Source organism: Artemia franciscana, chromosome 11 (assembly GCF_032884065.1).
Source record: "Artemia franciscana chromosome 11, ASM3288406v1, whole genome shotgun sequence".
Lineage (NCBI taxonomy): Eukaryota > Metazoa > Arthropoda > Branchiopoda > Anostraca > Artemiidae > Artemia > Artemia franciscana.
This window is the reverse complement of record NC_088873.1, coordinates 35,958,536-35,984,084: the sequence shown is the minus strand read 5'-3', so window position 1 is coordinate 35,984,084 and position 25,549 is coordinate 35,958,536. Positions and strand designations below refer to the sequence as shown.

The window sequence follows — 25,549 nt, the reverse complement described above, 5'->3', positions numbered from 1 at the left end:
AAGTGGCCTCTTCAAAATCCTACCCATATTTTGGACAAAGCTAAGAATTTGCATATGAAAGTATTCTCCACTAAGTCAAATATAATGACCATAAACTTCTTAAAATTCTTGAAATCCACTCCAGTTTTCTTAGACCCTATCCCACCCAAAATGCTACATGTTAAACTCCTCGACATCTCAAATTTCTAATAATCTTAAGTAAGACATGCATATTTCAAGGATTCTGGACTTTCCAGACAAAGGATAGTGAAAACTGGAATTTTAAAAGTGGATTAAAATGGAAGATTAACTTTAAAATAGCCAAATGTTAACAACATTTTCACTGTGAACAACAAAGAAAGCTTTGCTGGACCATTTAAGCTGAGAGGAAGTGGGCCATTCCAGATGGCGTTTGGAGATGCTATTCTTGTAGCATATATGCAACACTTATAAAAAAAGAAAACAGTCATATGACCTAGGTCATACGATTACACTCCATATGATTATCCAGTTTCGTCCCTATACTTGAGGCAGTTTTTTCAGCTTTTTGCTTCCACTATCTGAATAGTATTTTATACGTTTACACATTAAGCAAAGTTGAAGAGAAATGAAGAAACAAAGTAAAAAGAAGAAGCATTTCGAATGCACAAGGATCCGCCCACAAGCATTCACCAAGAATTTCAACACGTGTCGAATTGGGTTCCGCCTTATATCGAAAACAGGAAATTGTTTTGTTCTGTCGAATTTGTATGTGAAAACGCCGCAATTTCAGAAAATTGGAGTTTTGTACTCTTTTCTGATAAAACTTCAAACTTCTAATCAAACAATTAGATTCCTAGATATTTTTCCTACATACTGAAATCCTTTTCAAACCAAAAGTCTTTAGATTAAGCCTTCGAGGTAGAAAGTGTTTTTTTTTTTTACAAAAACTATTGAATCACCCTGTACCACTAAATTTAAAACACAATAACTAAATACAACTACACAAGCAAAGCAACTCAACTCAATGGATCTACTGTCAGTGACAGATAGGGAGTGCATAATTGCCGTAGTTGGCACAGAGGTTAAAAACTAATTATTATGCGACAGATTAAGAAGAGCGTCCAAGGCAGCAATCCCCCCTAAACACATATCACAGACAAAAACAATATCAACATAGACAACAAGATGCAAAATATCATCAGCATTATGAATTAAAAATAGAAAGAAACTAAATCACAACCGCACAGAATCTTTCATAGTAAAGGCGGTAACCAGGACTTGAGGACAGCATTGAAAGCTGGAAAAGGAACAGAGAAGGATCTGGCACAACAAGCAACACTACTCTTAAACAGTTCTGGAAGCAGGTAAAAAAAACTGTCTTTCGTTGGGGAGTATCCCAATTCGTCAAAATTTAATGGATAAAAGACATAAACACTGCTAGAGAAGGCGTAGATCTTCAGTAATTTCACCCATGCACCCCTACAATCAACACAACATGCCTTTATTTCTAGGAAGACATTCGACATCAAGTTTAGTGAATCAAAAGTTTTGAAAGTCAATAGAGAAGTGAAAACAGGTAAATCTCCTGGCCCTGATGATATTGAAGCTAAGTGCAAAAAATTAGGGGCAAAATAGCCCCTAAAATAGGGGCACAACCATTTAAACATTTATTTAATGATTCAATAGCATCAGGAACGATGCCCACCTCATGAAAGGATGATAAGGTAGTGATAAGATAATCTAGCCAATAAAAGTATCATGTCAAACTATCGACCAGTGAGCCTTATATCCCAAATTAGCAAGCTCATGGAGAGAATTGTACAAAATTAAATTATGCAGTACATTACCAAGGAAAGCTCCTCAGTCTGATGTAATTCAGATTCCTTCAAACAGCAGCTGTACACACCATCTTCTACAAGCTTGGTATGATTGGACAAAAGCAATAGAAAGTGGAGCAAGTGTCTTTGTCATCCTGTATGACATAGAAAAGGCATTTGACTTAATTTCCCCATAACATTAAAAAAGACTACAAAATTGTGCCTTCATGAAACAACACTTACCTGGAAAATGTCTTTTTTAAGAATATAAGCCAAAAAGTATACGTTAAGGGATCTCATCTTCAAGTTGGTCAGTGCCAAGACACATGTCATAAAAATACACTTATGCCTGTGGATATTTGCACAAATAGGTTCAGTCTTTTGGAGAGAGGATCAGAAAATATGTTCTTGGATAGGTTGGGGGGTCCATCATCCACAAACAGCATATTTTCAGTAGACATTTTGTGGTTAGGTCACACATAGGATGGATCCTATCCCCCCTGCCACCTCTTAATTTCAGACATTTGCTCCTTGGGATATTCAATTAGAACCAAATCAACAAGTTTCGTCCATTAAGTTATTTTAATCCATAAAATATTCGAGTTTACTTTTGAAGTTTTGTTGCTCAAGGGGGTTAAATGTCCTTACCCCACCATCCTTAACTGTGCTTGAAAATAGACATTCTTCTGTGTTAATGTCATATTTTGGGCAAAAAAGCGTCGAATTAGAAGTTTTTAAATAGCACGTTGAAGTATAAATACTTAGGTCTTCCCACTTCCGAGTTTCATCTATAACTCTGCACAGTTTTTTTCTTGCAAAGAATCACAAAATTTGTGTTGCTTAGTAGTATCAATTATCCCTACCCCACCGTCTTCAAATTGTACTTAAAAGTAAATGTACTTCTGTGTTAATTTCACGTCTTGGACAAAAAGGGTTAAACTCAAAGTTTTTAAAATAACAAGTTGAAATATACATACCTAAGTCTTCCCACTTTCCAGTTTCATCAATAACTCTGCACAGCTCCTTTCTGGCAAAGAGTGGCAAATCATAAATATACCTAACTCTTTGAGAAGCCATGCTTAACCCTAGCTAAAAAGTAAATTAACCAAATTAATTTAAGAATACTTTAAATAAACAATACAACTTCAAAAAACAAACTAAAGAAACAAATCAACGATAGCAAATAACAAAAATAATAATACAAACTGGAATAGTGAGATTACAAATAAACAAACAACTAGAAAAATATAATTTTCATTGGATTCTAAAAATCCTTTTGGTTGGACATTACAGATAAGTTGTTTTCTACAAGATGGTTAAAACAGGGTTACCACCCCTAGTAATCCATCACAAGTTTTAGGAAGACATTTATGTCTTCCGTGATTTTTTTTTGTTCAGTAATTTTCCATGATTTTCTTCACTGCCTTGTAAAGGCCTTCGACCTTTACATGTTTATGTTTTAAGCTCAAACTTTAAAATCCCATAAGAAAAGAAAGTGGGATGAAGATACTTTTGTACATTAACATAGTCTATTTAGTATTTTTTTAAAGGTTTATTAGTTCCTACACAATCTGCCTGACTATTTCTTTCTTTGACCAATTGAAGCCAGTATGAGACAAAGACATGTCTTCTCAAAAAAATTCGACTTTGTTGCACACTGGATTCTTAAGAACAGTAATCAGGTTTATGAGTCAAGGAGAGCCCATATTTCAAAGCTACTTACTTCCCGGGAAATACAATGCAATATATACTTCCATGAACACCTGCAGTAGCTGATCTAGTGGAAGTGAAAATAAAGACTGAGAAAACAAAAGCCACAACTAATGAACTAATGACAAAGTCCCCCTTCACCCCGTCTCCATCACTTCTGCCAGAGAGAACTAGTCAAAAACTTTAATTATCTCAGGTCAATCAGAGGTTAGCAAGAAATACAGTGAAAAAAAAAGGCAGCAGCGACCTCTATCTTTTATCATCTTAACAGACTAAACTTAAAAAGTGGAAAAATCCAAATCGACACAAAAAGGAAAATTAACCAATCTCTAGTTTGCTTTGTTCTTTTCATTGGCTGCAAAACATTGTGTATAAAACGATTGAGGTGCAGCCTCTGAATTCCTTCGACCACTACCCTTTAGTCAATTACCATACCTGAAAAATTGCTTAAATTCTAGTTGACAGGCTTTATGCCGTCTTACAAAGTAGTTGAGTTAGGATATTGAAATTTTCAGAAATGAATTCAAAGGCCAAGTTGTGCCATGGGAAGATGTTCCCAAGCTCTACTCCTTTCTTATTTGTATGACTTAGGACAATAAACAGAAGACAAGTCTGAACTTGAGAAAATGACATATTATTTCTTAACTTTTGTTTTGATTTATTTTTCCTTGGCTCTAAACTACAAAGAACTCAATACAAATCCTCAATTGCATTACAAATCTGGATTAAGCAAAGGCATAAGACTCAAAACACACTTTCCTTGAGCTTTATTTACATCACACATCTATTTCTAAACAGTTTCATATTTAAACGTGAATTTTGTCAAAGTTTATATCAGGTTCATGCCATTAGAGGAGAGAAGGGGGAAACGTAAATTATTCGGCTAAATTTACTATACGGCAGAAACCAGATAGAAAAATCAGACATACACCGTTAGATTCTCCATTTTATTTTCTTTCCAAATATACTAAAAACTGCTGTCACAACTACATCCCAACTTTATGGTAGTTTGTCCAAGATTGGGAATGATTTTCCAAGATTAGGCTAAAGCTGGAAATGTGTGTTTTTCTGATTAGGCTCCACTATCGATTTACTGCACATTTAAAATTTGCAGCATTGTATATGGCTAAAACAATCAAACCGATCCCCAATAATCCCTAATCCCCAGGGTAATATCACTAGTACTCAGACAGTCAGGAGTGGACCAAGGATTTTTTTAGCGGGGGGGGGGGGGGCAAAATATTTTACTTCGATAAACTTGCGAACAAAGAAATACCAGCAATTTAAAGGGAACCTCGACAATTATACGTCGTAGGTAGGTTGTGGAAATGGTCGCAAATTTAATCTAAAATCTGCTAAGGGTTAAAGTTCTAATAAATCTGTTGAAATTAAATGATGTAAAATATTGATACAAAAATAGTAAGTTATAGAAACCACCCCTCCATAAAAAATTAAAAGGTGTTCACCCTCTACGAAAAATATGATATTTAATATGGCAATATGATATTATCCCCAAATTCACAGCTACGTTAGGTGGGGGGGGGGCCACCTACCTGGATCCGCCACTGCAGACAGTGCCTAATCTTGGACAAAGATCTTGATTAAAATTATCTTTCATAAGCATAGACAGTTGGTTCCTAATATTGAGTATGATGTATATAGTTGGGATTTGTTGATGATTGGGCTAATTATGATTGGCTGCCTACAGTCTGAGAATTGTTTTAATATTCAATCATAAACAAAAGTTACCCTTACATCCCAGTCTATTTAAATACAATTATTCTGCTTCACAACACTTGCCTTGAGTTCAACGTGTTCATGATAGTCTGCCTACAATTCAGATACTTTGTTGTAATTCTAAAATTTCATGTCCATGATTAGCACTTCAGGCACTTCAGGTTGATCTTAATGTGTTTCCATGATTAGTGTTTCAACAGTGCATTTAAAATTTTTAGTGCTAAATATGGTTAAACTATCCAAGCTAATCACCAGTGACACCAATTCACAAAAATATGGCAGTTTCTCTTTTTCCAATGAGAACACAAAAAACAATAACATACTTTTCAATAAAAACCAAAAGAAGCTATTTTCAATGAAAAACCAAAAAAGGGCATTGTCCATAAGCTAGCACGGGGGGGGGGGAAATACCACCAACAAATTTATTACATACTATTTACTGCTAATTAATTACTTATTAAAATGTTTTAGACAAATTCAGAGTTTAAACAATCAATATAAAATCTCTATTAGACAACATAAAATTAAATTTCCCACTATCAGACTTGTTGATGCTTTCTTAATAAGCACGAGACCAGCTTGAATACTTTAACCATTTAAAACACTAACAATTTTAGATGCAGTGACGGTCAACAGTGGAGCCTGATCATGAACACACACTTTAAGCTTGAACCTAAATTCAGAAAATGCTGCGAAATCTTGGACATTGAATAATAAACTAGCTCAAAGTATCTAAATCATAGAAAGACTATCCTTGACATATTCAATCTAGACCAAGTGTTGTAAAGCAGAATAATTGTATTTGAACGGGCTAGGATGTAAGGGTTACTTTTATTTAAGCTTAAATGTTAGAAAAATTAAAAAAGTTTGTGCTGACCTTCAATCCATATAATTGCTTTAACTCAGTTTTTCAAATCGAGCTGTAATAATTATTGATTCATACATATTTGAAAGTAAAAGTAATCTGCCTTTACAAGATTGGAGGTAATTGTAAACCGACCTTGGGCTCAGAATCTCTGTCTTTAATAGACAGTCTACAGTTAAGGATAATACAGACATCAGGTAAGCTTATCATTATAGAGGTTTCTGAACTTTGTGTTTTAGTGTTAGCAGCTGGCGCATAGCGCGCTAAAGCTGAGTTTTGTGTAATGTGTTGCAGTTTCAACATTAAAATTAGAAATGAAAAAAAAATCAAAAAAAAATCAGGGGTCAAATTTAGCAGACACCCTCAAACTTCTGTATATCACCTGAACAGAAAGCGATTGTAATCACCCAATCTTAAGAACATTTGTGAAAAACACAAGTCTAAATGTGTTTTCAAGATGTCTGAACATTTATTTTGGTTTATTGTTTTACAATGGATACTGAACACCCAATGAAAAAAAGTAAAGGAGCATGTGCCTGCCCAAGTCTTTAATGTCCTATTTTTTCTTCAAGCAGTAGTGAAGAAAAGTTACGATTTAGCAAAGAAACTATTTAGTTCAATTCAAATCATTGCACAATACATAATAAACAATAAACATACATTAAACAAACATAAAATTAATTACCAGAGCTTGACTTTTACTAAAATTATCAGCAATGAGTAGTTGTAGATGGCAGTAGTATACTATAAACGAGCTGTTGGGTGGGCAAAGGTGAATGCAGTATACAATCAGCTTTTTCAGTCAGCTTCACCACTAATGTTGCAGTACCTATCCCCACCATTTTCCCTACCCATTGCAAAGAAAAGTGTAACTCCCTCCTTGAGCAACAAGAAAAAATAACTTTTTGTATGGGCAGCAGTGATAAGCCCTGTATTTTTCTTAGTCAATATCAAGGTACTGAAACATCATAGAGAGCTGTTTAAGAACTTATTTAAAAGATGATTCTTCTATCTTATTATATTTTTTTCTTATAAAACAGAACTTGATAAACCTGTCATAAAGTGCCATATGGTACCCAAAAAGCACAATTTGGGCATCATTCCTTGAATGGAATTCTGGGCTGGACTTATAAACTAATTTTTATATTTAATCGCTTTTTTAATAAACTCGAATTAATAAGGCAGTAACAAAGTGGCACACGGCACCCAAAAAATGCACTTTTGGCTGTGTATCCATTTTTAAATTGAAAACAACAAAAAGGGCCTTGTCAGAGGAAAAAAATCCATGAACAAATTTCCCCTGGAAAATATCTTCCACCCTGATAGATTATTCTCCACAGAAAATACTCTCCTGTAAATTTTGCCTACAACTAAAATGAGGACTGTATTTCTAATTTAGAATTATTTGAAAAATAAAGCTAGAATTATTAACTTATCCGTCAGGCATTGTTTGATAAAGAATATCCAGAAAATCTTAACAACTCTTGGCATCACTGAGGCAGAAGCTGTACATTAGTTAAAACTTGCCAGGGATGCCAATTGGAAGGGAAAATTGACACATAGAGTTTGACAATTACCCTCTCCTTTATATCTTTGTTTAAAATAAAAACAAAATCTGGAGAAACTTACACTAAAGTTTTTTCTTATATAAATCAGGGTATGAGGGTATGTATTTTCGGAGGGGGGGGGAGTACACTGAATATCGTTTTTATGTCTAAAATTCACTTCACCAAGCAAAGCTCGTTCTCCAAGTGCTGCATATTAAAAGTTTTTTAAAGTGCATATTAAAAGTGCTGCACATGCAAAATTTTGAAATTGTGAAATAATTATTCATATATTTCTCAAATTCACTTTATCCTACTTTCAGCAGACATTTTGTACAGCATGCTGATGCTGAGATAAATTTACCTCAAGTAGCACTGACATTACATGAAATGCGACTAATAACAGCAATAATCCTCAAGCACATTTATGTCAATTCTTCTGTCAGAGGCAGTTAAAAGAAATATTTAGAAAAGCAAAAATAGCAAATAGTCACCATGTTATTATACATAAAGGCAGTCCTACATTTATGGGATAGTATATGAATCCAAAATATAAGGAATAGGAGTTTATCAGCAAATGTTAGGCATTTCAATTTCAAATAAGGGAATTTGGGGCCATATTAGAGTTTAGATTAAATATTGGAAGTAAAATTTTAAACAACTAAATTATTCCTGGAGCAGATTCACCCTCCCCCCCCACCAACCTTACCAACTCCAATGACCAAGATACAACCGATTTGACCTATCTGGTTACAGTAAAAATATTATTATAAAAGCACCAAGTCTTATTTTCTTTTTCATTCAGGAACTTATATTCCCTGTATTCTTCTTGTTATACCTTCTTATTCTTCAATCATTCTATTTGTTCTATTTGCTGATGAAGATGGTCTAGTCATATCCATTTTTGAAAGTTTTAAAACAAGAAAAACTAATCTTGAATTGATGGATTTTAGGAAGTAAAAGAGTCTTAAATATTTGAAAAATCAATTTGAGCTGAGGAAACATGCCAACACAGGAAGTTTAGTACATTTTCATAATTTTGTCATTAGCCACACTCACCTATTTACTAGATGATAATGTTCCAAAGGCGGTATATTTGCACAAGTTTTACTGCAGACCATATTAGGAAGTGTAAAAGACCCCATTTTTTATATTAGCCCTAGTGTTAGGCAATAATTTGAGTAAATGATATATCAATATCCATGATAGGCTGAATCTGATGGCGCACTTTTCATTAAGATTTCTTGACCTTTTCTCCCCTTTCTTGAACATCACACAAATTTTCTTGGGCTTGTATCTTTGATGGGAACATTAAACTGAATGAATTTTATATCTTGTCAGCATAAAAAGGCAACTCTCTGTTATATGAGCAAGGCCTACAGGCCTAGAAGGCATTTTACATCACCAAGCCCTTTTGGAGGTTCTCAGCAACATTTGAAAGTCCTCCCTTACTAAATGTATTTTGATTTTGAGAACAGGCTATACCAGTTTATGGATACAGGTTACAGGCTTCTTCTCAGCCATTTCCAAAACAATTTTGTATGTTAGATTTTTTCTGCAGAATCTTTACCAGTAGATAGCAGAAAAAAGCCAAAAAAAGTCAAATATTTTCATATATCGTTTTCGATATTGATGTTTACGTTTCAAAATTCGATATCGATATGTGCTCCAATATACCACTATCAATATTGAACATTGCCCAACATTGATCACCCCAGTCCTAAATCATCAGCCAATCACAACTACCAAATAATTCTATCCAAGATTAGAAACCTACTGTGTATGTTTATGAAAGATGTCTTTTAATCAAAATATTTTTCCAAGATTTGGCACTATCTCAGTACTGGGGGTAATACCCTACTGGGTATCTCACCCTATGGTACATTAAGTTTAGTGTTTTTTTTTTGTTTTTTTTAATGGACTTTTATTTGGCATTATAAACCTATAAGTGACAAGAGATTAGCAAAGAGCATATTGAAAAAACTACAAAATCAGAACCCTTTTCTAGCTTACATAGCCAAGGGCTACATCTAGCCTTATTAAAGGGGGAGCAGTTGTAACAGTAGCAATCACTGTATTTGGAAAGAGCTTCAATTGAGTCTAATACAGGTAGTAAAATGTTTCATTTTCTCTACCTGATTGCTACCCTATAATAAACAACAAAATCTTTAAAAGACCTTCCTAAGGCATACTATAGGCTCTGACTGAAAGGCTCCACTTATCTAACTCAGCTACTTACTAAGACAGTCAAAAGTTCACAATCTAGAACCTCACCAAAATATTTACCGCTTGTTAAGTTCATCAAAAGACAAAGCCTTTAAGAGGAAGAATGGGTTGAGACAGATACTTCAGAAGAAATATCAAGAGATTTTGTAATCAGAAATGTATGTCCACTACGTCTACCCAATGTATGTCTACCCAAGTGATTCTAATATTTACCAAATACTATTTGACATGATTTTGCAAAACTGGACAACAATACAAGAAAATATTGTAATTTAATTGATAGAATCAGGCTGTATTATAACGCAAATTTTATTGTCTTTGTGTTGCTTATAATTTGTCTATTCGGATAAAGTTCCAGTTAAGGGCCCTCTTGGTGTATTGGAAAGAAGTTGAGTTATGTGAATGAAACTTTCAGGAGTGAATTCAGGGCAAAAATGATGTACTTGAAAGATATTGCCAAGCTACTATGGCTACCATTTTCTTATTCCAAGGTCTTAGAAGATTGTATAGGCTACATGACAGGGTTATATCTACCTGACTTCTGACAAAAACGTTTTGCCTTAATTTTGAGTTTTCAATCTCTTTCTTATTGACTTTAGATTTTGAAAAAGCAATTCCTGACATTTCAGTAAAGTTTAAGCAATATCAAAGGTTCTTTCTTAAATCTAAGAAATAATTATACAGACCTATAACATCTTATGAATTGGACTGAGCAAAAGCGTGACGATCAAAATTTAGTTGTTTTGAGGAGAAGATCTAATTTGAGAAGGAAATATGTTAAGAAAACAATTCTTACGTCATAACATAGAGAATAATTTTAGTTAACACATTTTTACCACAGCTCCACTATACTTTAACCCCAACCCCCTAATGTGCAAATATATCACCCAAATTATGTAGTTCCCATGCACCACTCTTGTTTCAACCTATGTACTCATAAATAGCATCAGCTGTGACAAAATCAAGAACCAGAAAAACAACAAAGGAAAAATGTAATGCTACAACAAACAACTCATTACAGTACTAAGCTGCCTGTGGCCAATACAGCTACCCATACTCCTCCTCTATTTCAATCTATTCAGAGCCTCCCACTTTACACCCTTTCCTTGCAAGAAGTTCCCATTATCATACTAAATAATTTGTAACCTATCAGCATCTGGGGCCTTATTATCTTTCAATTCTTTCAGTACTGTCACTAATTCTGCCTCAGAGAATAAATCTTCCTTCACAACTTAAGTGTCACAAACTTTTACAATCATTTTTTTATATCTTTGTCTGTAACTCTATGGTTTAGCATATTCAAAAAAAGATTCTGTCAATCTCTCTTTAACACTTTCTTTCTCACTAATTGTGGTCCTATTCCTATCTTTAACTAGGAAGTCCAGATTGACCATGATCTCTCCATTTATTAGCATCTTATTGCAATATTTTACTATTATGCCATCTGACTGGATTTTGAGATTTTTGGTGATTTTATCCATGGTCTACGCTTCCCTAATTCACCTTTAATGCTTTCTTCACCTCTTTACTTTCCTTTTATTTTCATATAATCTATCACTCAAATAATTTTTGTAAGGCCCCTTCTCCTTTATATTAGACATAAAGCATTTTCAAATAGTCCTAGCTGTGTTTCTGACTTTCTTCTCTAAGACATCAACAGCAACTTCACATACTATTTTCTTAAAATTATTCTATCCATCTTCTATGTTGTCAATTTTGAAACTCTTAAGTTCAGTATTCAACTGTTCTTGGAAAGTTTCTCTCAAATTTCCATCCTGGAGTCTACCAACATTACAACTTCTTAGGAGGTAGCTACCCTTCCTAAATTTTGGTTTTAAATTAACCTTAGATGCTACTAGATGGTGAGCTTTACTTTTAATATCAATAGCACAACTACATATACATAATATCTTGCATAGGTCCTGCCAATCTTTGGTTTACAATAAAACAATCAGTAAGGTAAACTGTCATCATGTGAATACTACGCATATTTACGGGCCATTTTATAGACTGTTATACTCACAAAATTACAACTATTACTGTTTTCTTTTCTATATCAAATTTACCCAGGCTACTATCTATCCCTGTTTCTATTGCAATAGGAAGAACGATCCCTAACAAAATACAATATTTCTACCCGGGACTCTGGCCATTGGTTTATGCAGCTTTAGGCAAACTACTATGACTCATACCCTGCACTTTTAAGTCACAAAGTGAGCAACTAGCTGGTATATGTTCAGCAGTTCAAATTATTAGCCTACAAATAAAGTGAACATACAACTAGATGCCATTTTTTACACTTTTTCTGAATATAATAATTGCTTTTCTTGCATATTCCGTCTTAAGCGTTTTTTGGACCCTTGAAAATGATAATTTCTTTCCTATGTTTTTTTTTTTGTAAAAAAAAGTGTTAAAACATTGGTTCCAAACTTACTATTTCATTATAAAATCCATTTTGTTAAGGTTATATAATATGTGAGCATTGATTTGTTACAATTAAGATGATGAGAAATTCAAAACAATTTCTCCATTTTTCTATCTGCCATGTTTCTTCTATCAGATTTGATGTTTTTTGACATATAGGTGAAATGGCAGTTTTTTAGCAGCCTAGCAGAATAAGAAGCAGTGGCGTCACTGAGGGGGCAAGGGAGGGCAGTTGTCCCTCCAATAACTTGAACAAAACTATAATTTATTAAGTAGCTTTATAACTGTTGCTTGTTTTAAGTGTCAAATTTGCTCTTTAATTCAAGCAGATAGTTTTTTTTTCTAATTAAACTATGCTTGTTTTTACATGAGGAAAATGAGAAAAATATGGGTCCATTACACTTCATAATATGTTCCACATTAATATTTTTCAAATAAACTGCCTTTGAAACTTTATCATCAAGTAAAAATGCAAGCCTAGTTAATTGCAAAATTGAAAAATGTTCTATGTTTCTGATTTTGCTGCATTGGCTCAGGTCAATTTTTCCACCTGAAATTTAAGGTGCTATTACTTCCTAAAATCTTTCCATTCAACATTAGATTATCTTGTTTTAAAACTTTCAAAAGCAGAAATGAATACATGCTCTACATCTGGAAATAGGATAGAAATGGAGTCATTGAAGAATAAGATGGTAGACATAAAGTGGATATAATTTCCTGAATGAAAAACGAATCATCAAAAAGAAAATAAGACTTAGTACTTTTTATAATATTTGTACTACAACTAGATAAGTCAAATTGGTTGTTTGGTCAAGGAATTTGGTAGAGGGGGATCTGCTCCAGAAATTACTTAATTGTTTGAATTGTTATTTCTGGAATTTAACTGAAACCATTATTCTCTTATTTGTAATTGAGATACCTAATAAGAGCTGACAACTTCCTATTCTTTACATTTTGGATTCACATACTAACCCACAAATATTTGACTGTATCTATGTAATACTATGCTGACTTCTTGCTATTGTTGCATTTCTAAACATTTTTTTTAACCAGCTCCCAAAAAAGAATTGACACAAATGTGCTAAGAATTATGACTGAAATTAGTTGCATTTGACACAATGTCAGCAGTACTTATGGGACTTTTAATCTAAAAATAAAGTGAATTTAAACAAAATATGTTAATTTTCCTCACAATTTAGAAATTTTGAGTGTATGCATAAGTGGTACCAGCCAATAATCTTTTTCTAATATTATCAGTTTTATCATGCAGCACTAAGAGACCAAGCTTTGTTTGTGAAGGGAATTATAGACATAAAAACAATATTCAGTGTAACCACCTCTGGAAATGTATACCCCCCCACCTTGATTTACAAAAGAAAAAACTTCTGCAAAATTTTGATAGAATTTGTTTTTTATAAACAAAGATACAAAGGAGAAGGTAATTTCCAAGCTCTAGTAGTCAATTTTCTCTTCTAATTCGTATCCATGACAATTTTTAATTTATTTAAGGTTTCAGCTAAAATAATGCTAAGAATTGTTCAGGTTGTCTGGATATTTTTTGTCAAACAATACCTAATGTATAAGTTAATAATTCTTAATTTTACTTTTTCAAATAATTTCAAATTTTAAATGTGGGGGAATATGTCACTATAGAATGTTATACAATCTGTTTGTAATAATTTGACTTATCTTGTATCTACTTATTATGCTTCATGTGATTTTTATTTTGGCTGCTAATATCAATGCTATTTATTAACATAAATTGGTTAACCCAAAAACAAATAAATTTAATAGAAAATCCTTTTGACTTGTAATACCTACATCATGTACATTAAAAGTATAGTATAACAAATTAAATCTTACAGAGTCAAAATTCATTCAAAATCACAAGCAAATGAATATAACAATTAAAAGCATATTGAGCATCCTGTACTGGTTGTCATGGATGGGGGAAGTGGAGGGGGATATATACTGAAGCATTAGCAGTGAATCTGGTTGTGAAAAGCCAAGTGTATACAACATTTACCTCTAGCTACCTAAAAGCTTGTTATGGTATACAACTGTCACCCACAGCAGCTCATTGCTGACAATTTTAGCTAAAAGTCAAGCACCAGTATTTATATTTACAACTGTTTATAATGTATTGCATAATAGTTTTAGATTCACCAAGTAGGCTAGCATGTTTGTTAAATAGCCTAGTTGATTTTCTTTGTTGCTGCTTGAATAGCACTCTCTCTAATTCTAGACTGAGGCCTAGGCTAAATGCTTTCAACACAAAGATTGCAAAAGGTCAGTGCCCTTTGGAGGGGGAAGGCATGGAAATAGCCTTGGAACTTCACAAAACCTTCCTTAAGAATCATTAAGGCTCTGGATCCCTGCCTGGGAGTTTTAACCAAATCATTCAACTATCCAAAAGCTCCTAAACTAAAATTTCACAATAGCTTAGACTGCCATGAAGGTGGGGTACACTGTCTGAAAAGTAATCATGATAAGCTAGCCTATTTGTAAATAGACTACCATAAAAAATCTAATTTTCTTTGCAGCTTATATCATGTTCACTTGAAAATTGACCAGCTACAGAATATTTACCGAAAAGACCTAGGTCAAGGCCTTTAGTTACATACAAAATAAGTTGTTCTAACTATTATTACCGTTTATGACACGTAAACCTTCATGTCCTGAGAATTCAAAATATGTTTCCCAATATTCGCTGTTGCCACATATTGGGAAATTATAAATGCCAGTGTAAGTACTTTGCAACTTGCCGTGAAAAGAAAAAAAGGATTTTCCAACGGTTTCTATAAATAAGAAGCAAACCCGGCCGATAGTAGCCGAAACTCTGAAACCGAAAGTTTGAAAACAATAGTAAAAGAATTCCTTTTCATACTATATTTCAAGGATATAAAAATTATTTATTTTAATATTACCCACAAAAGCTAAGAGCCTGAAAAATTTTTCCCTGATTAAAAAAAAGGGGAAAACATCCCGGAAAAGGCGAGAAATCTGATTAAAATCACATCATTAGGTTCAGAATATCAGAAAAACTAACGTAGATGCGTCAAGCTCCTATCTAAAAATTTCGGAAAATTTTTCCCCAAAAAAGGCCACGGAGGAAGTCCTTTTTTATTTATTTTTCTTATGATTGTTTTTTGGTTTTCCCAGAGGGCGATCATGTTTAACCGACGGTCTTAAAAAATCAAAAGTTTAGTCATTTAAACAGAAATTTGAAGTTTTAGTGTTTTTTTTTTAGTCACAAAAAAGACTGCGCAACAGGAAAGTGTCCTTTTCTGACATTTTTGGCACCAAACCGTGATTTTGCCCCAAAGAAGACCAAGTTGGAATCGGTTGAAAATTTTTAGATATTCAATAGATAGACAAAAATTAAAAAGATATTGTTATGGTGTAGGACCACTGCTGATGCCATAATTATATCTGGGGCCAAAGCTGGCACCTTTGTTCGTACTGGAGGCCTTGGGGTTACTAGCTCTATGATATCTCTAACGCCACACCAGGGCCACTGGCGGCTTGGTTAGGGTAAGGTAATGCTTTTGAACGATCAAAAGGGCCAAACTCTCAGCCAAGGGTGCCACAACCTGTATCACCACAAATATCTCTAGCTGTCTCTTTGGAGGGTAAACGGACCCCCTGTCGATATACTAATGACAGTATTTCTCGCAAATTCTTTTTCTACCCTGCCTGGGTTCAGGGAAAATAATCTCACACAGTTATAGAAAACAACTCACTTGTATTCTTCCAAAGGTAACTCCAACAAAACATATATTTATAAACTGTGAAAACAGACTTTGGAGTTTAGGAACAAAACGGACTTTGCAGTTTTGGAACGATCTATACAAACTCTGAAAACGGATTCTCTAAACAGACTGAAACTAAAGCATTACTTGTGTAAAAAGACCTTTGTCTAGGGGTGGACCCTATATTGACCCTTGGCAATCCTATAAATTAGAGCTTCAAAATCAAACACTATTTGAATTCCATTAAATATCAATGGTCAAGTCCAAGAAGACGGAAATAGAATTTAGCCCGAAAGTTTGCTTATTATAACATCACTGGCCTAGCAACTACACTTTGACTTGTAACTGAAAATTATATTATAGTCAAATCTAAGCATATTTAATTATATAAAGCAAAACAGGTCATTTATCTGAAAAACGAAAAAAAGGGGCAGAAAGCCCCAACACATTCCCCTGTAAGATAAATAATCACTAATGCGCCACGCTGGCTCACCTTTACAAACATAAACAATAAACTTCAAGTTTACAATATCCATTTGAGTTCTTTTTTCACTAGCGTCTGTGCTACCGCTTCAACAGCTTGGCTCTGGATCTGTCACCATCCACACGTCTCTACTGCAGAACAACCACGGTTTAGATCGTATGGGCATCCACATGAGGTCTTGAAAAATTGAAATCCACAAGATTAGCAGCAAATAATCGTGCCAATCTAGTCAAACAATCTTCTGGCCAAGCCCGAGTGAATTTCAACCCTCCAATCCACAAACATAGTCAAGCCATCCCACTTGGCAAAATATTCTTCTAGGTTTAGTTCAACCTTTAATCAAGGCCTTGCGGCACGATAAACATAAGTATTCTCGCTCTCACAACATTTACATGTAGGAGAAGTGAAGAATCAGGCTCTGGCATTTGATGACGATGGCAGGCATCAGGAAAAGTTGGTTGAACTGGCCTCTTAATCTCCAGCTGTAAAAGCAACCCCGCATATCCATTAAAGCGCAAATTACCAATTGGCATAATTTGAAATAATGTATGGCCGAAAATACAAAGGCCTGTGAAAAACATAGGGGTACAAGGAAAACAGGTAGAAATCTCAACAAACCATGTATCAATTTCTTCTGGGCCCTCTTCCCTCGGATAGTCAAGGGAAAAACACTTTGATGCCAACTGAAGATGAGATTTGAATACATAACTCAAGGAATAAGGTGTGTAGGAAATAATTGTTGACTCCCATGAAGAGTTAAAACCGCGAATGGAAAAAGGTTTGGGTGAAATATGAAGTGACTGGGAGAGGGCTTCTCCCAAGGCCTCCAGATCAGAGAGGCGAAATCTCAGTAACAGGGTCACATCTGGCCAACCAGTTGTCCGTTGAGGGAACCGTCTATCATTCATGGCTCCCCAAAGGAGTTTCTCCCTCCCAAAAGAGACCAAGTTTCCTTTAGAGTCGATAGGACTAATCTTAGATTCCTTCCCAAGCTTTTACATTCCAACCTGAAGTTTAATATCTTCAAACTTTTCCACAACCCTTTGCAGGTCATGCAAATCTATTTTATTATCGTCTTGTTTTATTTCGAAAGGTGCCAGGACCTCTTTGCATCCCCTAAGCTCGTTTTTAATTCTCCAAGAATTTTATTCTTGGCAATCGCAGGTTGAATTTGTAAATCACCTTTCTTTTTTGTGTCTCTTACCTCTTCCTTACTTTCTTCCCAATCATCTTCAACTTTTAACTGGACCATAGTGTTTTTTTTTCTTAGATTTCATTTATCTGTTATAGTCTTGTTTTATTAACAATGGGTCCAAAACCTCTTCCTTCCACCTAAGCTCTTTTTTGTTCCCTCACCATTTTGTAATTCTCCTAAAATTGTGTTTCTGCTTGTGTAGACTTAATTCGCAAATTTTGTCTCTTTTTTGCATTTCATTTTTCTTTTTCACTTTCCTGAACTTTATCAATCACGCGAAATAAATCATCGTTAAATCTGAATTGGCCTCCAGTGTCCACTATCTTTGACTGCTTTTCTTTAATGTAGTTCCTTTTAATATTTCTTTTCTCCTTTTTAGTTTTATTTTCTCTTGCTGTAATATTAAATAAATTGGCATCAAATGGATATAATCATAATGATTTATATGTAACCCACCTTTACACAAAACAAGCGGATTAAATTACAATAAAAAGGAAAAGAGATCAAATACATAAAAACAGAGATAACTTAAACCTTAATTACAAACAAAAACACACGGACAATATCATGGTTTGGGCATAGGAACACAATGGCATGTCTTGTTAAATTAGTACTAATCGATTCAAACGATTGGATAATGTTGGTAGCACCATACTTTTCAATAATACATGTATGGCGATATGAAGGTGCAGTAGAAATTTGCAACATCTAAATTAAGCAATACTGATCTGGAGCAAATCATTTTTATTGAATAACGACTACATTCCACTTAGAAACAAGACAGAATGGTCACAATATGTGGAATACATCTTAGCTAGTGCTCGGCGTGAATATTTTCCACGGTTAGGTACAATTTTCTTGTATCCAATCCTCAGTTTTTTTTAACATCTCTCAGAACCTGAAAACTGGGATTGAAAACTAAATATTCGCATTTATCAACATTCAAAAACAGACCAACATCCCTAAACATCACAGAATTACGTTGCACAGATAATTCCTAAATAGACTTGGTTCGGCTTAAAACTAGCAGGTCGTCTGCGTACGCAATATAAGACACATCAGATAAATTATAAAAATATGTAGGCTTGATTCCTAATAGATAATTTTGAATGCAAGCATTAAATAGATAAGGTGATAGAACTCCACCCTGTCGTACTCCAGATTGAATGATATATTACTGTAGTACCCTTTACCAGATTTTAAGAGAAGAAACAAATTACTATACCAAAATTTAAGTACATGTATGACAGAAGGGTTCACTCCAAACTCTGACAAAGAGTGCAACACATGTGTTTGGCAAATACTATCGAAAGCTTTAGACAAACACAAAGCGCAAATATGTAATTCGTAGCCTTTAGACTGGGTATAATAAGGAATTAAAGCTAAAACCTTAAGCGAATGTTGGCACCCAATGCGAGGTTGAAACCCAAATTGGTTTGAGTCTTTCGCAGTCCGTTCAGTAATATATGGGAGCAGAAAATATTCATAAATCTTACTAATATTGCAAGCAACAGTGTTGGGTTTATATGAACTGCATTCAAAAGGGTCTCTTCCACGTTTAAGAAGAGAAGTTACCGTTCCACAAAGGAAGGATTCAGGCACCATTGATAAACATAAACGGAACTGAAAAAGTAACTGGAGCCAAAGGACTAGTGCCGGACAATCACAGCGTAAATGATGAGTACTAATCTAACAAGATCACTGGATTTAGATACATTTAAGCATACAATTACCAGTATTTTTGTTGATATAGGTATAACATGACGTTGTAAAACGTTAAGTGGAAAAAATTTAGAAATTAAGCCCTGAAAATGATAATGAACACTGTAAATCAATCTTACAATTTTTTTTTATAATGTCTAATCCAAGACAAATCCAGAATAACATCACTGGTCACTAATTAATCAAATTTTGACGGATTAATGACTTCTTTCTATTGTACTGCACTTTTAGGGAACTCATCACCATTATATCTAGCAAAACGAAGATATCGTTTAAACTCCACTTTTCGTCTTACTTTTCTATCAAACACTTGGCCTCGCGACAGCCACCCACATACAATCCAGATGTGAAGCAAGAGTTTAGCACGATTTTTGACGGCTTTAAAACCCGGGTGTCCTTTCCAAAGTGGACTTCGATTTTTGAGTTTAACCCTGACAAGGCGGACAGCCACATTGTCAGCTTGTTTCATGCACTCAACTAAGAAAAGGTAATTAAAATTCAGTTGCAATCTGGCTTGTGGTGAAAAAACACTCGTACACAGTAGATTAAAAGGAATCTTGACGCAGGAGAATAGAGCTGTTAGGGTAGAAATGCATAAAGGCCAATGGGCTCTGCTCCACTTTCGCTTTATACACTATTTTTTATAAGTAGTAATACAAGGATAATTAGATGGATCAGCGGTTAGTGTCACAGTAGGGGAAAGGGGAAGGTGGTTAAAACCACGTTCGTCATCGTCAACATGAACGACAGAACAGGGAACATCGGCAGAGCAGATAAAATGGTTAAAATTAGTCACAGTACCACTATTATGAATATAACTGTAATTAAGAGCTTTGGTTGCTATGCGATTACCAATTGGCAACGAATCTAAGACTAAGTTGGTACGAGTAGAGGAGCTATGAACATCACAATTAAAGTCACCTATCACTAGCCATCGATGCCCATGATTTTCAATATTGCATAACGACGTTTTAGGGGATGAGCAGGCATTAGAAATCTTAGTAAGTGAATCTAGACGTTTCTTGCCACGGGGGAGATATACATTTATAAATATAAGGTAACCAAGTTGTATTGCCATAATATTATCAGAGGAATGAAATAAGACAGGTGACAAAGGAGTAGCTAATCGTTTGATAACGCAAGCAAGGCCCCGGCGGTTCGGCCTTTTGTTTGGCGGGCATCGGTACTAAACACAATACGGTGGCTGCTTCTTCGTAGAGAGTTAGTGGATATAGCAGGAAGTAAATATTCTTGCAAAAAAAAGTATTAGAATCATTAATTTTTTTGTTTAATCAGCTATCTTTATCTTTAGTGCCATTAATAATAAAAGAGCAGATTGAGACAGACAATTCGACAGTCATATCTGAATCACACGTTTGCTCAGGACATCACGCAGAATACAACATTTTAGGCTATACGTTGCGTGACTACCCTCACAATTAGCGCATTTTGGATCAAAAACAGAGGGGGAATCACGGGATGATACATGAGGGCCGGCACAGCGACTGCATATTATTGGCTTATCACATTTTGTTTTCGTGTGGTTGGGAGATTGACAGTTACGAAAGCAACCAGGCGGGCGCACGAATTCAGAGACCTGGAAGGATTCATAACCCAACTTGAGCCCGAGTCGTTGTCTATTACTCTGGGCTACAGCATAGTTTTCATGGCCAGGGATTTTCCCCAACGTTCAGCGTTGATGATACCTTCACATTCCTCAAAGATAATCGCATCATGATTAGCGGACACCCCCTTAACAAACCCATGACATTTCTTTTCAAGCACCATGACGTCAAAACTATTCAATGCAATTGGAACCGCATCGCTGAAAATCTTTGCTGCAGATTGACTAATTTAAACAAACAACTTATCGCTAGAAGACTTCAAGCTATGAATATCTTCATGACGAGGAATTTCGTTAACAGCCTAGCCCATTTCGAAGTGTCGTCAAGTCTAGTAGGCACTTTGGAAATTATAACAGTGGCGGTGCTTCTAGTATGGAGACTAGGATAAAGAATGGGAAGTGACGGAAAATTTAAATCATAAGCTGTTACCTTGTCTTTTATGATGGTAAGGGTACTAATCTAGAGCACACATTTTGGAAAGAAGTTTATGTTAAGCAACAGCAGGAATTACAGGCACTTCAGTGGGTGAAATAATTACGTACGTTGGCACTGTTAACTCCTTATTTTCACACAACTCACGGGATGATACACGAGGGCCGGCATAGCGGCTGCATTTTATTGGCTTATCACATTTGGTTTTCGTGTTGTTGGGAGATCGGAAATTATGACAGCACCGGGGCAGGCGCAGGAATTCAGAGACCTGGAAGAATTTGTAGCCTGTTAACTTCACATTTTCACACTTCCGTAGCAAATCAATCATATCTTTCACATGCTGAGCGGAGGCATGATAAAAAGACACTGCATGACTAATAATACCTTCATCATCAATACCCGATCGAATGTTTGATTGGATAAAGTTAAGAATAGCTGAATGCGCAAACATTATTATTTTTACTTGACTCAGCTCAAAAACAGTCTAGGTCCAAAAAATAGTCGAAATAAATCCATTTTCTCGGTAAAAAAAATCCATCAAAATTTTATATGCAATCATTAAAACCTTCGTTAAAGTCCATATATATTTGCACTCTCAATGTTATAATATGTTCCAAAGTCTAACACTTACTGCGTTATTACGCTTTACTGAAAACTATATTTGTCTTGAACAGTCTTGCAAAGTACAAATAAAATCAAAATGAAGGTTTGTTTGACTATTGATTGTTGAAAGATCATAAGTTCAAGATTTTATTTCACTGTAATTTTATTTTCATTTTCAATGCTTCAATAACTGGAAAAGACAATATTTGTAATATAGTTCATTTTCAGTAAAGCACCAATGACGTAGTAGGCTTTAGACTTTTACAGTTAAAGAAGGGGGCAGAATCCAAACTCTAGTTTATAGTTAAGCTATATTTGTCTTGAACAGTCTTCAAAAGAACTAATAAAATAAAGTTAAATATTTGATATGTAATGATATAAATTGCTGAAAGCCCATCAGTTCAAAAAATAATTTTACTGTAAGTTTTATGTTTATTTTCATTGTTGTAATAAGTACAATAGGTTTTAATATAATTCTTTTTCAGTAAAGCGCCGATGAGTAGATTTTAGACTTTTACAGTGAAAAAAAGAGGCAAAACCCAAACTCTTTCTTTGTGGAGATTTTTGTTCGTTTCAAGCTGGATTTGCATATTCAATTTAAATTTTACTCCTTTTAAGATTTAACTGCTCATTTACATTAATAGCTATTGCTTTTTGTTCGCTATTATTGTTGATTGAATTTCTGCTCGTTTTGGGTTTCATTTATGCCTCAGCAGCAAAACATTTTTGTTCGTTTTAAGCTTGATTTGCATATTCAACTTAAGCTTTACTCGTTTTGAGATTTATTTATTTACATTAGTACCTGTTGTATGTTTTATTGCTATGATTGTTTATTTAATTTCTGCTCGTTTGGGGTTTCATTCATTCTTTGAATTAGACTGGGCGAAAATATTCATAGAGTCTTTTAATATTAAATTATTATAAATTGGGCTTAAGGAAATATTCCTAGTCGTAGAGGAACGATTGCAAGAACACAAAATTTCAATAGATAAGTCCCTGAGATTGGAAAATAGAAATGACAACTTTGATTCAGCTCTGGCCCAGCATATATACGAAAATCCTGACCATTTAGTTCTTTTCGAAGAGGCAACTTTAATATCACCCCAATCTTCCAAAGAGGCAATTGAGATGAAAAAAACATATAAATAGAAATTTGGCTATAAATTGAGACACGGGAGATATTTCCTTAAGACCAATTTATAATAATTTAATACTAAAAGACTCTAGGAATATTTTCGTCCAATCTAATTTAAGACAACCTGTCCGCATATCTAATGAAAACCGAAATTGTAGACAGGCAAAATCTGTTGCAAGGCAAAGGATACTTATTCAATCTTTATCCTTTGCCTTGCAACAGGTTTCGCCTGTCTACAATTTCGGTTTTCATTAGATATGCGGACAGGTTGTCTTAAATTAGATTGGACGAAAATATTCCTAGAGTCTTTTAGTATTAAATTATCTTTGCAACTTATTCAATCTTTGCTGTTAATTTTTTTCTGTTAATTCTTTTTTCTGCAATCTTCTTCTTGTCTTTTTCCTCTTTCTCTTTTTTCCTTTCTTCCTTTATCAGTTGAGTTTCTTTTGTATTGAGTAGCATGATATGAATGTGGTTTTAATTAGCTGAGGGTGATAACCTCGCTTGCCCTTACAAGCTTATTGCCTTTCTTGGCAGGCGAATGGTGAATAGTGTTTGTTTTCTTTTCTTTATAAATGTATATCTGTAATCTAATTGGTAACTCCTCTTTCATTGATTTCAAGTTGGTTTTTGTTGTTTGATTCAGTGTCTTTTTTCCTCTCGTGCAGTTCACTTAAAAAGGTTAGATTTTGCTGTTGTTCCTTCTTTGTTTCTTTTTTTCTCTTTCCTTTTTTTTAGCACTGAGGACGACTTGGCGGAGGTCCTTGTCGAAATATTTGCTTGTTTTTCATATTTTGCTACTGGCTAATAAAATCCTCATTTTTTACCTATTTGTTTTTTCTCATTTCATTTATTATTTCTTTTCTTTGTTTTCATACGTAAAACCTTACATGCCCCCGCGGCATAAGTTACAACCCTTCCCTGGCTCTGGGGGGGATGTTGACAGCGCTGCTTTTCTTATCTTATCGTTAGACTATTTCAAACAAACTGGATATCTCAAAATTTTCATTGTGGAAAAGAGGATGTTTGTGCAAGAGGGGACTAGATGCCCTTCGTTAAGTTTTGATTCATAAAAAGGTAACTAGAACTTTCAATCAAATGATCCCTCTTCAAAGTTTATGCAACCATCCCATATATAACAAGAGACGAGAGCTCATATGGCACTTGTGACGAGGTTGGAAGAGCCAAAAGCTCACATGGCATGGGCTCTAGCAAAATTCTTAGATTGATTAAAATTCAATAGATTGATTTAAAAGGGAAATCAGAGGATTAATGCCATTTGGGATTTAAAATAAGAGCTCTGAAACAAGAGGTCCTTCTAAATATCAAAATTCATTAAGATCCGATCACCCATTCGTAAGTTAACATTACCTCATTTTTTCAAATTTTTACTCTCCCTTCATCCCCCCCAGAAGGTTGAATCGGGGAAAACGACTGTTATAAAGTCAATTTGTGCAGGTCCTTGACACGCCTACCTATTTTCATCGTACTAGCACGTCCAGAAGCACCGAAATCGCCAAAGCACTGGGACTCCCCGCCGCCAAAAATTCCCCAAAGAGAGCGAATCCAGTCTGGTTACGTCAATCACGTACCTACGACATGTGCTTATTCTTCCCACATAGTTTCATCCCAATCTCTCCACTCTAAGCGTTTTCCCAAATTTTGTTTCTCTCCTCGAACTCCCCCAATGTCACCAGATCTGGTCGGGATTAAAAAAAAAAAAACATCTGAGACATGAGCTCCTTCTAGATATCAAATTTCATTAAGATCTGATTATCCGTTCGTAAATTTTAAAATATCTCCTTTGTTCTAATTTTTCCGAATTACCCCCCCCCCCCCAAAGAGAGCAAATCCGTTCTGGTTATATCAATCACGTATATAGGACTTGTGCTTATTCTTCCCACCAAGTATCATCCCGATCTCTCCACTATAAGCGTTTTTCAAGATTTCTGGTTTCCTCCTCCAGCTTATCTGGAAGTGCCCAAACTAGCAAAAGCGGGACCGATAGACAGACAGACAGACCAACAGATATTCCAATCGCTATATGTCACTTGGTAAGTACCAAGTGCCATAAAAAGCGCATGAGCCTTAGGGACATAACTTAAAATACTTGGCCCCGGGCTCTGAGGGCTTGCGCCGTTCCTGGAGTTTTTATTATCTGATGTCTGAACTATTTAAAAAAATGGTTATTTCAGAACTTGTATCGGATGGATTTGGGGAAAAAGGGTTAGGGGGGGGGGGGCTAGTTGCACTCGAGTCTCTTTTGACTCGAAAGTTAACTAGAACCTTCAATTTCTAATCAAATGAACCCCCTTCG

General features: G+C 34.8%; 1 protein-coding gene across 1 annotated transcript in view; it reads right to left on the bottom strand.

Moving 5' to 3' along the window:
* Positions 1-15,038, bottom strand: part of LOC136033147 (uncharacterized) — a gene marked incomplete in the record, with an annotated part of 52,174 nt that extends 37,136 nt beyond the window's left edge. Inside the window, 2 exon segments of the mRNA XM_065713794.1 lie at positions 2,756-2,867; positions 14,936-15,038. Of these exon segments, the coding sequence (XP_065569866.1) occupies positions 2,756-2,855 (100 nt within the window).
* Positions 15,039-25,549: the final 10,511 nt, after the last annotated feature.